This window comes from Amia ocellicauda, chromosome 10 (assembly GCF_036373705.1).
Source record: "Amia ocellicauda isolate fAmiCal2 chromosome 10, fAmiCal2.hap1, whole genome shotgun sequence".
Classification (NCBI taxonomy): Eukaryota; Metazoa; Chordata; class Actinopteri; order Amiiformes; family Amiidae; genus Amia; species Amia ocellicauda.
The window spans coordinates 13,840,796-13,857,722 of NC_089859.1; the positions used below are offsets into that span (position 1 = coordinate 13,840,796).

The 16,927-nt window shown below is 39.5% G+C and overlaps 2 protein-coding genes across 2 annotated transcripts; both read right to left on the reverse strand.

The window, feature by feature from the left end:
* Positions 1-464: 464 nt before the first annotated feature.
* mid1ip1l (MID1 interacting protein 1, like) lies at positions 465-5,062 on the reverse strand. Its single transcript, XM_066715056.1, has 2 exons — positions 4,922-5,062; positions 465-4,045 (listed from the first exon to the last, which is right to left on the reverse strand). The coding sequence occupies exon 2, from the start codon at positions 3,920-3,922 to the stop codon at positions 3,434-3,436; it is 489 nt and encodes a 162-aa protein (XP_066571153.1). The 5' UTR covers positions 3,923-4,045; positions 4,922-5,062; the 3' UTR covers positions 465-3,433.
* A 2,247-nt stretch (positions 5,063-7,309) lies between these two features.
* On the reverse strand, positions 7,310-16,605 carry tspan6 (tetraspanin 6). The gene is made up of 8 exons (XM_066715055.1): positions 16,391-16,605; positions 14,419-14,607; positions 13,648-13,722; positions 13,230-13,325; positions 11,257-11,412; positions 11,070-11,153; positions 10,745-10,829; positions 7,310-8,220 (listed from the first exon to the last, which is right to left on the reverse strand). The coding sequence occupies exons 1-7, from the start codon at positions 16,475-16,477 to the stop codon at positions 10,761-10,763; spliced, it is 756 nt and encodes a 251-aa protein (XP_066571152.1). The 5' UTR covers positions 16,478-16,605; the 3' UTR covers positions 7,310-8,220; positions 10,745-10,760.
* Between the last annotated feature and the right edge of the window lie 322 nt (positions 16,606-16,927).

A 16,927-nucleotide genomic window follows, 5' to 3' on the forward strand; every position in this document is an offset into this window, starting at 1 on the left:
AATGGTTGCTCTGTATCTTTTTTTGTTTGTTTGTTTTGTATGTTTTTAAGAGGCAGATTTTAAAGGGACCACTTCAATCTCCATGTCATTTATTTAGGAAGATATAGCAGACAGAGATGTAAGATTTACTGGTAAGAACTACGGTAACCATAAGAATAAACAACAACATAATAATTATAATAATAATACATACCTAAAATAATTTTACCTTCCAACAAACAAGACCTTCTTCCTTTATCTAACCTACCCCTATTTAGTTACAACAGACCAAGTGTCACTGTGGCAATATGCAGTCTTTAAAAGTGTCAGATCATACTCAACTGAATCTAAAACTTCTTATGTGGAATTAATAATTAAATATAGCTTACACACACAATGAACAAAATTGTGTTAAAACAATAACTGCACTTTTTATAACCAATGTAGCTGTTTTATTAAGTAATAAAAACACTACTTCAAAGATATCGTCATAAATGAGAAAAGTCATACATTTATTTGAATAAGGGACATAAATTAAGGGACAATACATGTAATTAAAGTGTCATTTCCTTGTATTATACATCAGATCAAACTAACAAATGATGTAATTCGGTCAGGGCAAAGGTTATACCATATCATCTGTTTATGAGGGTTTTAGTTTACAATAAATATACATTTTTCTTAATAGCGTTGTCATCAATTTGGTTTTAAATAAACAAAACATAACTAAAACTGAATAAGCAGGTTTTTGTTATTATATAGGTGGAATATATTTTCTGTAGAAATGCTCTGCAAAATATTGTCATGTTCTTTGTCTTGGTTTTAAAATGTCATTAAAATGTTGTTTGTACCAGGTAATGTACAGGTAATATAAACAGTTCTTGTCTGTTAAGTTGACAATGATCACATATAAAGTAATTCCTTTAGGCTTGTATGTTATTATTCTTTTCATTACTTCATCATCAATCATACTGTTATGAGCTTCACATTGCATATATTAACATACAACAACAGTGGAGCAGGACTGCTTAGTACTTATTGACTGCAAATGCCTGCAGTAAAACATACCCAGAAAGAAAACTGGGGACATTAGGATGGTATAACCTGTGGTGAGCTGTCCTTCGTGAAACACAAAAGTCAATTTGCAGAAGGAATGAAAATGCATCAATTTCCTCCCCTCTGTGTAATTTCCATTTGGAAATAGCTGGTCTCCAAGGGATTGCTGCCCAAAAGGAAAATGGCAGCTCACACTCTGCACAAGAATGTAATGTTTAATAGTCCACAAGTGCTCTCCCATTATGGCCCTGTTCAAATGAACTGAAGTTCAGCCTCCCAGAGTGGAAAGTGGCAGCAGTGTGTGTGAGGTGGGAAGGGCAGCAGATCAGGGTGAACCCTCTCTGAGAATTACATGAATGAAATGGCAGAACTGGGACATGAGTAGCTTAGCGTTGGCCAGCAGGGATTATGATTGTCAGGTATAGGGGCTCCAATCCAGTTAAATGTTATGCGTATGTGAACTAAATGCAGCTCCTCTGATCACTGAACAAACCTGTCTTCCAATGCAATCTCTTTAAGATGCAGGGGGGCAACCTGGACATATGCTCAGCTGCCTTTGATAAGATCAGAGACAGTTTAGGGATCTTAGTGCCATGAATGAAGTACACAGGCAAGGGAATCTATACTTAAAGGTCTTGCTAATTGTCATTCCAAATGTGTTAGAATTTGGTTTCAAATAAAAGGTTTGGGCAAGTAATGTCTTGGGGGGGAAGAAGTTTTATATTTGATGTTTTACATATCGTTCAATATATATTAAACTAAGACAAATATTTTAAGTGCTCTCAAATATTAATGAATGGTGAATTTATAGCAACCATGGGAAGAGGAAAAACCTGCCAGTGAAATTCACTTGGTTTTCCACAAATCACCACTGAAAGAAGAGGATGTAAACCATTTTATATATAGTTAACCCCATGTTGAAAAAAAAAAAAAAAAAAGACTTCATATTTTAAAACTTTGTATTTGTTAAACATTCTATGCAGCTTTCAAAATATAGTCTTAACAACAAAAAACAGTACATTATATATATATACACACAGATTTATTAAAAAAAACAAAACAAACAAAAAAAAAAAAAACATATCAGCTCTCATGGCACCAGAAAAGCAAAAACAAATTACTCGCAGTTCTGGTTGACAGGCAAACCTTTTAAAAATAAAATCAAATTATAAACCAGATTCAATGTTGGCATTGGAGGTATAAGTCCAAAAGTTAAACCATACCAGAGACATGCTGGTAAAAACAACAAAGCAAGCCCCCCATCATCCATTAAACTGCATCTCATTTCAAGGCACAAAACACTTTCAGATCATGTTGCGTACAGTGTATTCAACAATGCATTTAACAGTTTATATAAGAGGAAATCATCCGAAATGTGGTTTACCCAGCAGCAAACTCCATAGCCCAAAAATGCACCTGCATGGTGAAGAATGACCTTGTCTCTGAATAGAGGCAAAACAAAGACCAGCTTGAGAGCCAGCTATCCCAACCCTGACCCAACCCCCTACCAGTTACAAAAACCCTCTCTTGAAAATATCACATTGTTTTGTGCAGTTACAAACAGTTTACCTGACAATATAACCTGAAAATCACTTGGGTTTACCCTCGTATGAATAACAATCCCCCCCCCCACCAATACACAACCCTGTAATGCTCACACCCAACACGTCAATACCACTGGGTAGGGTTTTTATCAAATTTGTTTAGGGATTCGTATGCTGATGTTTCAGTAGAGCAGTAAGAAATTGTCTATACAAGGATGGATTCTGGAAGAAATACAAACTCAAAGATGAATCATTGTTGCTCTCATTTATTAGTGTCTCAGCATTCTCGACTAAGGAACTTCAAAACCACAAGCTGACCCACAGGGAGGAGTTCTAGAAAAGGGGGACATATTTGAAGACAGATCTTGACTTGCAGAAGAAACCTGGTTCATCTCATGCCACAGTGCTCTGCTGCATTACAAATAGAGAAGACAAATCTTCAGTCAAACAGGATTGAGGTCAGCAGCTCATTTGTGGAACAGCATTACACTGTTGCAGACATGAGGTTGAGAACCCACCATAGAAAAAGACCTCGCCATACAAAAGAGGCAAATAAATATTTCCATACATGTCAAAAGCCTAATTTGTCTTCAGGGTCTTTTTTAATTTTATAAATGGGTGGGCACTGTAAAAAGAACAGGGACTTCAGGTTGCTTCCTAGACAGTTCACTTCTAGGCTCCCCCACAAAAAAAATAAAAGCAATGGGGGAAGGGGGGACAAGACTTTCTTCTCACATCAGCCTGCTGCAAACCTCAGCATTAGTGCAAAACATAAAAATAGAAAAATAAAGAGAAAAAGTGTTCTTAATATATATATATATATATATAAAAAAAAAAAAAAAAAAAAGTTGTCCTTATCTCATGAAACTGCCTCCTCCAATCTCTCTCTTGTAGCGGTTGGTGAGGTGGTCGGCCTGCGTGGTGAGTTTTGAGAGCACTGCGAACAGCCCCTGGAAGTGGAAGTGAAACTGGCTCTGCAGATCGGAGCCTTCCTCACCAGGGCTGCCCTCGCCACCCCCAACCTCCTCCTCCTGTTTCACTGCCATCTCCAGAAAGCCGTTCCTCTCTCTCTTGAGGAGGCCCCACTCCATGTCGTTCTTGATGGACTTGAGCAGGAGGTAGTGCTCGTACATATCCCGCTGCTTGCTGGGATAGGCCGGCTCGTTGTTGTTGTTGTTGAGCTGGGGGTCACTCTCCTGCTCCTCCAGGGGCACGTCCCGCAGGAGGCTGGGCACCATGATGGTCTCGTCCATGTTGTTCGTGGCGGCGATGAAGCGGTTCATCACATTGAGGAGCGAGTGCTTGTGGTTGGAGGAGAACTCACTGCTGATCTGCATCATCATTTTGGTCGGATTGGCGTTCTTCTTCAGGGTGTTTCGAGAGAAAGGGCCCAACGGTGGGATGATTGGAGTACTTGGTGGCAGCAGATGACGTTCAATGAAAATAAAAGTGGACGTTGCGAAAGGCTGTGGGAGGGAAAAACAAATAAATGGACATTAGCACATGAAAACAGGCCCATTTTTTCTACGCCAAGTAGACTTGTTTCTCATTGTGAAATACCCTGGTTCTGAACATGAACCTAGACAACATCTGTGCTAATCAGTTCTCAAACATCTAGGAACAAAAAAACCTTTAACAAAGCAGAGGCCTGAGGAACAGTGGGTACTGTAACTGCTGCAACTGTAGCGTGCAGTCCTCTGAATACTGGCGAAGTACCAAGTTTATTATATAGCTGGCCGTCTGCAAAATAAGCGAGTGGGCAGAAAAGGAGCAGCGGAAAAAAATGCACTTGTCCATAAATCTAATCACAGAATAAACAGTGAATTCAGTTCTTCCGTGCATGCACATCAGCGACCCGTTATTAGCAGTTATGACGGATGAAAAGACACAGCATACACCCGTATATGGCTCCCCACACAAAGGAGGCAGGAACAGGTTCTTCAGCTGGATTATGAAGCGACTCTATACGATTTGCAAAACCGACCCGTCTGCGCCGACGCTGAGGAGCTTTTGTATTTGCAGAAAGGGCTTAAGCGTCTGGCCTTACTTCACCCGGCTTAGCAAGTGCGGTGTGCATTAGCAAGACCGTTCAACGACTGGTGACAAACTGCGCTACCTTCATATTCAAGCAGTACATCCGCATCGCTGTAGCAAACAGGATGGCGTTTTAGTAGAAATAGCAAGATGGAGTAAAGCTACACTTCAGCGGTTAACAAAAGTATTACTCTTGAATACAATTACAATTGTAACAAATGAAAACAGACACTTTAGATGGGTTCATTTGCAATACAGCTATTTCAGATCATATATACACACACACACACACAAATGAATGTACAAACCTTGATATGTCTCGAATTGTAGTCAAACTTTTCCTCCGTTATTTATTCGTCTTGGGAAAGCTAAACCCCACTGCTCTAACGAAGACGACAGCCGCGACACTCCCAGCGCAGTGTTTTATGGCCGCGGGTTTTATAGAGCCGGGCCCCGGACACGCACGCCCCCCCCACCGCACACTTGCATCAGCAGCTCCGCTTCCGTGGCCCGATCATTGGCTCCGACGGACAGCGCGGCGAGCCAATCACGTCACCCGCAGGGTTCGCTGCCGTCGAATGAAAGGCCACCAATTCGGGGGTTGGGTTTTAAAGACCCGCCTTCTTCTAATCCCGGAAAGACTGCTCTGAAGTTTCATCACGGATTCATGGGGTATTTTTGTCTTTATTGTGGACATGCTGAACTTGCATTTTATATACTGCAGTTAGTATTAGTTACAGTGAAATGATTGGCCTTACCTGGAAAATATCATGAGTGTAAGTGCACTTATATCGCTACTGGTTTTACTGTAGTATGAACGGTCATTTGAGCAGAGACGACCTCCACGCAGCCCTTTATCACTCAAGGCGCATGTGCTGCATCTGCAGCGGATGATCGCTCCCAGTTCAACCGAAATGCTGAGGTTTAAGAGCCGGGATTAGTTATGTCAGGGGAAACTGCGACCTCCCTGTTCAATTGTGCTCTGTAGCCATTATCACTTTTCACAACATCCACAGTAAAGCCCAGGTTTCGTCCGCACCTCCAGGTGAAGAAACACTGCAGGTGTGGTCTTGAGCGTTTTTCTGACTATCCAGGAAATTCAAGTTTTGAGTTGCAACTTCACATTCACACTTCACTGCACCTTTATCCGGCCCCGTGTGCCCAGGGCTTCATTGATCGTCTGTCCTTTATCCCATACATGCCGCAACGTTTGTAATATAGTGCATTAATAAAGGTCATGACCACATCTGCACAAGGTTTACAACCCCCTGACCACAATGTGTCGCGATTACATTTAAACACTAGAGCTCAGCAATGACCTCATTTTGCAAAACGGGTATTAATATTAACATTATAACGTAGTATAGACCATCATGGTATCATTTAAACAATTCGTATACATCGCTTTTAAGAATCCTTACTACAAACTATTAAACTTTGTCGTGATGTATAAATCAATAAATCTAAGCATTTGGAGTATCGGACCAAATCATGAAACAAACCAAAAAGGGTCCAACTTCTTGTTCTGGCCTTTCTCAATTCTAAACAAGTTAATTTGCACGCAAAGCTGCTTGCTTGTCTGCTTTACTAATTACTGTAATCTCATGCACAATCAACATACTTTATTTATACTTTCTCCTAATTATAATATTTTCCTTTTATCTTCGTTATCTAGGCAATGGACTATAGGTAGAAATATACGCAGTAATGAATCACTCGTTGATTATTCCCTAAGGTTTCTCAAGTGTGCTGGGATGCCACCTGCAGGACTGAAGCTTCATCTGCCTCACTTGTAATGAATGTCCAGAAACTTCCCAAGGCAACCTTTTTAGGTGTTGGATGCGGTTTTGTTTAGTTTTTGCACACAACTGTGAAGACAATCCAAAATAAAGAGATATTGGGGGAGGGTTAGTTTAATTTATTTTGTTTCAAGTATTTTCTTCAAAAGCGGATTCTGCAAACAAATGTCAGACAGCCTTTAACACTACATTAAAAAATACAAAAAATATACTATATCTATTGCACTGAATGCAGACTACAGGTATCTGACAGCAGAAACTTTAAAACATTGGCTTCAAAAGTATGCCTCCTAGCACAAATTATATGTTGCCTTGGTAAGATTTCTCATGGATAATGTTAGTTAAAAATCTAAATATCTAAAGATTAACAAAGCAAGGAAGAAAAACAGAACAAACATGCAGGGTGATTGAACTAGACTTGCACAAGCCAATATGTGACATGTAAATATTGTTGTATATTTATTCTTTTTTAATCTAAACACTAGTGCTACTATTTTCACAGACTGTCAAATAACCAAAGCTGCACAAGAATTCAGCAAATCTGCATTATAAACCTAAAGGAAAAAATACTAAATACTGAAACTGACCAACATTTTAAAGACACTAACATTCAACACTTTTTTTTTCCCCACCAAAGAAAATACAAGTACAAAAACTACCCATCCTAATTGAATCCAGCAGGACTTTTCTTCTTCCAAAAGCTGCACCAAATCTTAAATCTAATTGAACATTTCAGACTATAATGTTTTTACACACAAGAATGCACATCTATATTTTAAATGCCAACATCCAAAATAGTCCCTTTACTTTTCTGTGAGGAAATGCCAATGCAACAAGCAGGAATAATTTGGTCACAAAGCATAAGGCAATAGCAATCATGGATACAAACATTCAAAGCAATTTGCAGTCTTACTTTTTATTCCTACATCTATAAAATGAATTCTACAAGTACATAACAAAACTGTTGTATTTTGTATTCTAAACAGATACATCTGTCACAGCATGTGCAGAGGGATATGGGCAATTTGACATAAATAGCTATACTGCATGATAATTGGTCTATTACCTGGTTAGATAGTAATTACTTGTGTCCCTTAGCTTATCATGAGAAAATAGTTCAGCTCGTTAACACTTTTCCAAAAGGCAAAAGTACTAGAATATTAGTACAGAACAACCCTGTTGAAGACCTGTGATACAAATGAACTACAACATTTAATTTTAGTGGAGTTTTAAGAGGAATTCTTAAGGCCACTTTATATGACACAGAATGCACAGATTTAGTATTGACTCTCTCTACCGTACATCAGAAGAGAATAAGCAATGCCGTTTGGTATTTTGTTACAAAACACTCGGTTTGATTTCTAAAGAGTCAGGAAGGCTGTAATGAGCTGCAGTATGAATTCTACGAGCAAGAAAAACGAACTGAAACGGCAAATGGAATAATCACACTATTTCAACTGGCATGCTACTGAAAGGGTTTAAACCCTTGTGTGAACATATGTTTAAAGAAAACTTTGCTGCTTGCAGTGTTTGGCACGTTCTTCACAATACACCCAGTTTATAAATATCAAAAGCATTTGAGTAGTGGTGTAACCTGATCCTGATCCTTTTAATTTTTTATTTTTTTTTCCCCCATTTGGCAATGAACTTATTTATTCCTTCTTTCCCTCAATTCTGGTAGCCAGAAAGAGTTATAAAAAGTCTTTAAAGGAAGAAAAAAAAACTAACTAAAAAAAAAAAAACATCCAATTAAAAAAGCAGATCCATCTTCCCTTTGAGTTGGCTTTCTGCAGGCACACGTCTGTATCCTGGAAGATAAATGATACAAGGGAGTTTAAGTACCACTTTCAGTCACAAAAACACAGCCCTCTTCAGATAATCCAAGAGAGATTTCCGATAAGGAATTCTACAACCAACAAGACCCTTTCAGTCAAGTTGTGAGCAGCCAAAAAGAAAAAACATAGGCAAAAAGGCAAACGGTCTAGCCGTCAGTGATGAAAGTCATTTGCTTCACCAGATTTTCAAAACATGCATGTTATTTCTTTACAAGTGTAGGTTATAAACCAAATTCTTACAATTACACTAGACCCAGACGGAGGAAATGGTGGAGCTTCCATGCAGTGTTTTTAAGTCGTGAAGTGATGATGCGCGTGCACGTTTCGCCTGAAAACTCAGGAGAATCAGGTCTGTGCCCCAAATCCCAAATACTCGAGTAAATGACATAAATATGACAAACAAGAAAAACACGCCCATTTCCACATGGAAACCCACATTTCACATGTAAATGCTACAGAGATCTTATATATCCTTAAATGGCCACATTATAAAAGTGCAAGATAATGGGTCAGTTTATTGTGGGTTAAAAGTAAAGTAAGTTGTAGATGCACATTTCAAGGTTAGCAATGGTGTATTTCAGGTGAATGGCCATGCGGAATGTGGTTTTAGCTTTCCTATCATCATTATGCTCTCTGTATTGTTGTGGGTCTGTTGTGCACTATTCCTATACATCGTGTTGTTATCCTAACTTCATAAACATTTATATTCACATCTTGCTAGCTCCTTCAGTGATGTGAAAAAACACTCGGGTAAGATCAGTAAAAGTATTAAACTAGATGCAAAGGGTACACTTCAATTTGAACAAGTTTTCACATGACAGCCATGGAATCGGTGATGTAAGCGTCTCGAGTATTGTTCTCTGTGCTCGTAAAACACCCTTTGTCATGTTCCTGCAAAAACAGCATGAGAGGTGTACAAAGAGCTACATTTACATATGAATTCACTCATTTGCCCTTACATTAACATGACGTTGGGTAAACAGCAGGTTGTCCAGAGTGCAATAAACTCACATGGAAACCCAGAGAGGGAGAGGGCCATGTCATCTTTGACTTGAGCATACTGTCTGAGGTAAGATCAAAACACGCATGTAAACTCCGCCAATGAAGCGTTGTGATGAGGCAGTTAGACAGACCTCATCACGGAAATCAAGAGAATGGAGATTAAAGTATTACCTACCTCGCTTTGCAGGTTTTGCCAAGGAAATACCCAGTCAACGGGCGTAGTTGCATATAAAAACAAACGTATGTTTGTGCTTTATAGTGGTCAGTGGGTTTATCCATTGTTACAGGATATTAACAGGTTTTAAAGGTTCATATAAATACCGCACCATTTAAACTTGTTTAATGAAATAGCTTTATTTTCATGTAGTTATCACTTATTCTTATGCACGGTGGTCTTCCTGGTTGAGGCTTATTGTGACGTGTCCTTAGTGGGCGGAGCGCTTTCATGGGGTGGAGCAAACCACTATGTGTTAAGTTAAGGGGGGGACTTGAATTGCTGCTAAAGGTATTAGTATATATATATATATTACTCATACTGTGTAAATGTGAGTGGGGTATAAAATTAATGAAATTGTTTAAATGTATTTATTGAATTTAAATTATATTAAGATAACATATATTACAATATGTATTGCTATATGGAAGTGTACTTGTGTGGGGTGAATGTTGGACCAGTCCAGACAGGGGGAGGGGCATCGGAAAGTTTATAGGACCCCCTTCATCTGCATCACTGGGGAGTTCTGGCGAGTCTAAGCTCTGTGGAGGTGGTTGTGTCAAGCTGTGTATTAGTTTGATTCAGAATATTCAAAGAAAGAGCATTTTGATTCTGAAAGGTGTAAGCCAAGAATTTGCTTCTTTTTGTTTATTTATTTTGTTTGATTTTTGAGAGAAATCGTAATATAGTTAGTTGAAGTTTCTTAGTTTTTTTTTATTATTTTTCTAGGCTGACAGCTTCTGGTTGGCTAGTTCTTTCACACCTTCAATAAACCCTGGGATTTTTGGACATTAATGCTGACTCTGCTGCATTTTTAACATCATTGGTCATCTGGCCATAACTATCTTATTCACAAGCGTAGTTTCCAAAAAAATGCTAGTCCTGCAGACAAGCTATATGAAATATTGTCACTGCAGACGTCCGCAAGGAGAAAGCGGGTACCAGAAGATTCAGTTTTATTTGTTGTTTTCCCTGTACAGATATAAACATGATGTATAATAGATCCAATACTGTCAATGCTTTAAAAACAAAAGATGCATGACATTTCAAATTTGCTGGCCATACAGAGGAGCTAGACCAAAGATAAAATATCAACCCTCTTGCAAAAACAATGCAAGATAGAGAGTCCAGTCTTTAAGAAGGATCACCTCTTCAAATTAATGCCACAGGTTTCTTCTAGAACTACAAACAGAAACTCATACAGAATTGAGCAGAAAAACACGTCAAGTGCATTTCCTGGCCTTAGGGCCGGCTGAGGAAGCCTGTGTTGTGTTGCCATACCTGAGAGAGTTTGCGGCTACACCATCTCGTACTGGTTGTTGGTGATGTACCGTGACAGGCAGCAGGCCAAGAAGATTCCAATGAGCTGTGCAGGAAATTAAACCGTTTGTTCTTGTTATAATGAAAAGCACAGAACAGTCACTTTTACGCTCCCCCAGAATCCTGTTTCAGTGTATTTGGGCTGTGGTGTGCAGGTTTTTCAGACACACACACTACAGATTGACAATAAATGTAACATTCCCCATGTGTTTAAAACCTCTCCCCTGCATCTCTTAGCTGCCTTAGCCTAGCCATAGTAATACCCAGCTGTATTGGATGGAAGTACCTGGAAGAAAGCAATCCCAAACGATATCCCAGCGATAATCCCCAGATTGGACTCCATCACGATTGTAACCAGAGAAATACAGCCCTAAAAAAGAAAAGCAGTCATTAGTGGGATGAAGACCCGAAGCTGTTCAAAACCTTCTAAAATGAATGAGGCTGTCCCTTCCATTAAAAAACAGTGCCCTCACCTCGCCGTACACCTCGCTGGCTGCCTTGCTCAGGTCTTTCAGGTTGTCGGGTGTACACTCATTTGGGTTTCGGCAGCAGCTCACGGGGATTCCTTTCTCTTTGAAGTAATCCGTGTCTCCCCAGTCAGTGTAGTTCTGTACTCCGCAACACTTCAGCTACACACACAATACAACAGTCAGCAGACCCCAATACTAACAGACAGACTAGCGGTTGTAGCATTTTTGAAAGTTGTATACCTAAGCAAATTTAGCTTTCTAAAATATTTAAATATTGCAGGTTTTAACACTAGAAGCGCCGACATTTTGAACTACCTACAAGTGGCAAAGCCGGTCATTGTAACTGATAGCTCTTTAACAGCTGTGATATGATAATCAAAGGCAAACTATCGCATAAAACTCATACATTTTATTCATGAACATCAAATCCAACATTTACATAACACAAATGTAGTATTTAAATTGAAATATGATCATAAAACTTTAATATTATTGCTATAAATAACAACACTTTTTTTTCTAAACGCGCACACTGCAGTCAAGACATGAATAACTATATAGCCTACAATAAGCAAAAAGCTCAAAAACAGCATACAAGAGAATTAAACAAGTGTAAACATAAATATTGCTCAAAAGCAATATTTTATAGTTAAAAAAAACTATTGCATTTATCGAAACATAATTGTACACTAAAGTAAACATTTTCAACACCGTGTAAACTTCGTTTTCAACATACACTGCTTTTACTCACTGTAGCTTTTTATTTCAATAAACTATTTACTATATATAGCCTGCATACCCGACAGCTCGTACAGTCCACACAGGACACGTCTCTGCACTTTCCCTGCATGAGCTCATAGCTCACACTATATTTTGACAGCCTCTCCAGGTGACACTTTTACTCCACGAAAATATAGCATCGCAATAAATGCTCCTCCACTGATAATGTCCATGAATCATTATTTTGGTGGATGTGCTGCGCTATTGCACTCTGTACTATGTGCAGTAGCAATCGTGTATTGATCAGTGGAGTTTCACTCGCAGCGTTTTCACAGCACTGGCACAAACCCACGAGTGATCTGTCATTGCCAGTATCACTGATGCCCCTGAATCAGTCATGTTCATATACACGGCATTTCTGAAACGAGCTCTCTTCAATCTCCGTTTCCAATCCATGTTTATTTGCGGGTAATCACTGTATCCACTCAATCTGAATACGGATGTTAGAAAACACCTGCAATGCTGTACAACGCATGTGTTTTTCAAGCACATGAAAGACTGCAGACAGGTAGAGATCGCCACTGGAGTGGCAGACTGACTCTATTGTAAAGGAAAGGCAGTATTATGCGTTATATTTGATTTATTATGTATTTAAATGACCGGTCAAAATAACCTGATTTTGGCTATTCTAGGTAAATGTGTTTATAACTTATTTATTTTCACATTTATGCAGCTAAACGTGTAAGCATGTTTAATATATATATTTAGGAAAAGTCACGAACGGGTATGCACAGTGTATTTAGGAACACTGAGTAATTCAAATTGTAATAACCAAAATCGGTCAAATTGGCTCGGCGCTTCTAGTGTTAAACCAGACCAAACTCGGTCCCTATTGAAATCCTAGTTCTGTAGTCACGGTACCGACAACTTGATTACACTATAGTGCCCCCTGTTGGAGTCAAGAAGCCACACAAAACTGTTTTTAATGCAGGAAAAGTTGTGCCATTCCTCCTGACACTGTAGCAAATTGTTTTCTACCCGTGCTTCACCACTACACAACAGCAACTAATCATTTGGAATTCAAATTCTGAGATGTCAACATATTCCCCCAGATTTAAAAAGAAACCTGTTCATGTGAGATTTGTATCACTATTCAGTTAAAACATTATGCTTTGTGTTATTATTTTCATGCAGTCTGATTTAGGCATCTTTCATATGAACTTCCAGAAACAGACACTCAATATTTGCTTACTTACATTCCTCTGGATGTTGTCCACTGCCTCATGGTTTTGACTCGATGCATTATAATTCTTCACAGCATCTTCAAAGGTAGTTCTTATTATTGCTTTTATCTAAGTAGCAAAGGTAGATTAGTTTAGAGACACAGCTCTGCAATAAATTGGCTGGTATTTTAATAGACTATGGACATAAACAACTTAAATCTCTCGCAGTAAAATCAGGTATAAAATACTAGTCCGGAGACGGTAAAAACATAGGCTATAAATATGCACAATTAAAACATTCTATTTTTTTGTAGGAAGACATTTCTCTTGCATTAGGAACAAATATGCTAGCCAGGAAAATACTGATATTTGGATTTTGCAAACTGTTTTGTAAAGAAACGTTCTGGTTAACTCTGAGCTCATAGAAATAACTAGTTGGACAATGATGTACCTCATGTCTGAAAAGGAACCCAGAGATCCCAGCCACGAGCTCGGCCAGGAACACCAGGGTTAGGAACATGGCATACTAAAAAGACAGGACAGAATCAATCAGAGTGTCATTTTCTTCCATTCTGCAATTAATCAACCAGTCATTCATAATGCAAGACAGGCCAAATTGCCTCCATCTCAGTGGCAATTACTCAACTCTTCTAGAACAACTGAACGGCTACTGGTGCTCGTCATAGGTTTTCTAAGGATAGTTTACAAACCCCTGTTGCACGTGCCACTGAGAAAATCCCTTTTGACAAACAGCAAAAGAGACCATGTGATTTGGAAAGTGGTGTGCGACTCAGACAATTCAAAATGGTAATTCAGAGCCCTGGTTTTATTTGACACCAAGCTGCTGTTCTAACAACGATGCTCCCCTAGCAGACAGGACGTGACATCACACCACATATTATTTTCCACTCCAGTCACAGCTGTCTGGTGTGTGTTTGGAGGTAATGTATGTGCCTGACTGGACAGCTTAACTTACAAACTAGTTTCAACACCTGTGCTTTCAGGCATTCTGAAACAGTCTCCGACAATATTTATGACACAAGCCTTTCATAATATGATTCTCTTCTAGAGCCAGGGTGTTTTTTTTATTTTTTAATTCCCCCCCCCCAATGTCTTCACCTTCCAAGACAGTTATAAAGAAAAGAAAAGTACAAAGAAAATATGAATATATGTTTTGGTAGGAAATAAAGCCACAAACAACACAGATTTATTATTGGCCTACCAGCTTCAGCATCCAGGGGCTGCCTCTGCAGGTGGCAAAGCATCCAAACAGACCAAAGATGACGATGATGGCGCCAGTCCCGATCAGAACATAAGGAGCGTTGGTGCTCTTCTGTGTGACCAATGAGAAATACGCCTCCAGACTCACTTTCCCCCACACGCCAACGGCCAGGAGGATGACCCCTGTGAACTGAGAGTCAGCAAGGCACAGTTAAGGAAACGGCAGGCTCTACAGCATGAGCTGGCCTGCACCAGACACTGAGAACGACAGCTTTAACGGGCATGGTCGAATTATGCCTGAAACGGCAACAATTCACTCAACCAAAAATCACATACAATGGTCTCATTTAATCAAGCAGATAATGAGTTTAAGAATTTGAACTGCCACTCCACAAGGGATAGGAAGATCAGCAACAAAAATGACGAATAAAAATAACACACAGAGATGATCATTAGCTCGCTTAAGAAATAACTTTTGGTCAACCCATAAAAACAATGATATCTGGCGCTATAAACTAGAATCTACAATCGTGCCGTATCCAAGTGCATAATGTATTTTTATACTGCAGATAAAAGGTGGTCTTTGAACTGGGACAGTCCACGTAAACAATGCAAAGGTTTGGGGGTCAATTAAAATGTTAGTTAGTTTTATACATTTTAACTAATATATATGGTCACATTTTAAAACTGCATAAATAGCGAGATATTTTTATTTTTTAAATGTAAACACTCAGCAAAAACTGTGTGAAGGTGAATCTTGCCGACCTGTTTCTGTCTATTGACGTTGTGAAAGCATGAGGTAATGAAAGATGATGTTCACACCAAACCACAGGAGGCTTCTCTGAGCTTTTATGCAAATAAAACCGTCTCCTGCAGCTATGAAATATGTCTGAATCCAGCAAATTGCTCATAAATTGAATGCAAAGGAAGCTCTAGTATAAGCTCCTAGGATCCAAGCAAATGAAACGTGACAGTAACTAAATGACTACAGTTTTAGCTCCCACTCCATCTTCTGTCCGTTTTCAGACCCTTAAGCTAACAGATCAGGAATTCCCCAGATAAACAAAAGCTTTGATAGACACAAGCAACACCTACTTAACACTGAATGGCAATGCCAGATACAAGCATTGACCAGTAATGAATCAAGAAAACGCAAAAGATAGACGCATACATTCAATATTCACCGTTCCCTCACATTTCACAGTTAAAGGCTGAAATATTAAGATGCGTGTATTTGTTCCATTGGGAATCCCTTTTAAATTATTCAGTGGCACTTGCTGTAAAAACCCGGAGGAAACTAGACCGGCATGACGAATATTTGTCAACTTAATTATTAATAAAGTGCACAGCTGTCCAATAACAATAGAGTTAACCATGCACCGTGTCCATTCACGACCAGAAAAGGCATTTTCAAAGAGGAGGGCATTAGGGTCCTACTTTTATAATGGCTATAAATACAAAGAAATATTGGGTCGATCCGAAGAAAAGTGCACACAAACTTTAACATTTGGTGGATTCCGTTTCTTAATTATTGTATGCATATCACACAATACAAATAAAAGTGACAATCCGCATCACGCAACAGAGACAACGTCCGGGCTGTTTGTATTGTTTGTCACAGTGTTACTTTCACCGCCGCTGGGACAAAAGAGTATCTCAGACAAGTAACCATGCAGACAAAACAGGAGATGAATATCTGTATCGAAATTATACACGCACATATATATTAATGAACTCTGCAGTCAGGTACCAAGCTAGCAACACTTTCACAAACTTTACCACTTTCATAAACTTTAATAAACGGTCCCATTTTGAAAACACTCTTGTGCACGTCTTGCAATGCTTAACATTTTGGTTTAAAAGACGCAAAAGGCCATTTGCAATGATTTACGACACATCCTCGCTCCTCCGCACTGTTGTTGTCAGCGCCGCTAGTCTATTGTCGTGCTCCTCTCATCGGACACATAACTCACCCAAAATATGAGGCTGTAGGAGATGAGGAAGGTCTTCAGACATGTTATCACAGGCTTGGTCTGCAGCCTCCTGGATGGAGAAGACATGCTGCCCGGTGTTCAGGGGTCCGGCCGTTAAAACGTCGCAGCTTCACAAAGATCCCGAAACTTTTCGACGTCTCGGAGAAACTTTTTACTCGACAGTTTCCAAGCAGAAGGGAAATGTCGTCACCACTTCCAGACCGCTTTCCGGTGAACGGAAAAGAAAAGCAAAAGGGTCGCGTTTTTGTAGCGCAGATGTACGCAGTTCTGCGCACATCTGCAGAATTCCACGGATCCCATTGGTGGAGCGTCGCAGACTCACGCAGAGCTGCGGGAATATGCGAACACGGATTCGGCCACTGAACTGCTGCTGCGTGTCTGCCCAGCGTCACCGTGGGAGCAGCCAGGTGCCATGTGGCAGCTCTGCCCGACCTCTGAGCATTGGCACAGTTTAGTTAGAGTATATGGTCTGTGATCATCATGGGGAATATTATACTTCTCCCTCTTGACATTTAG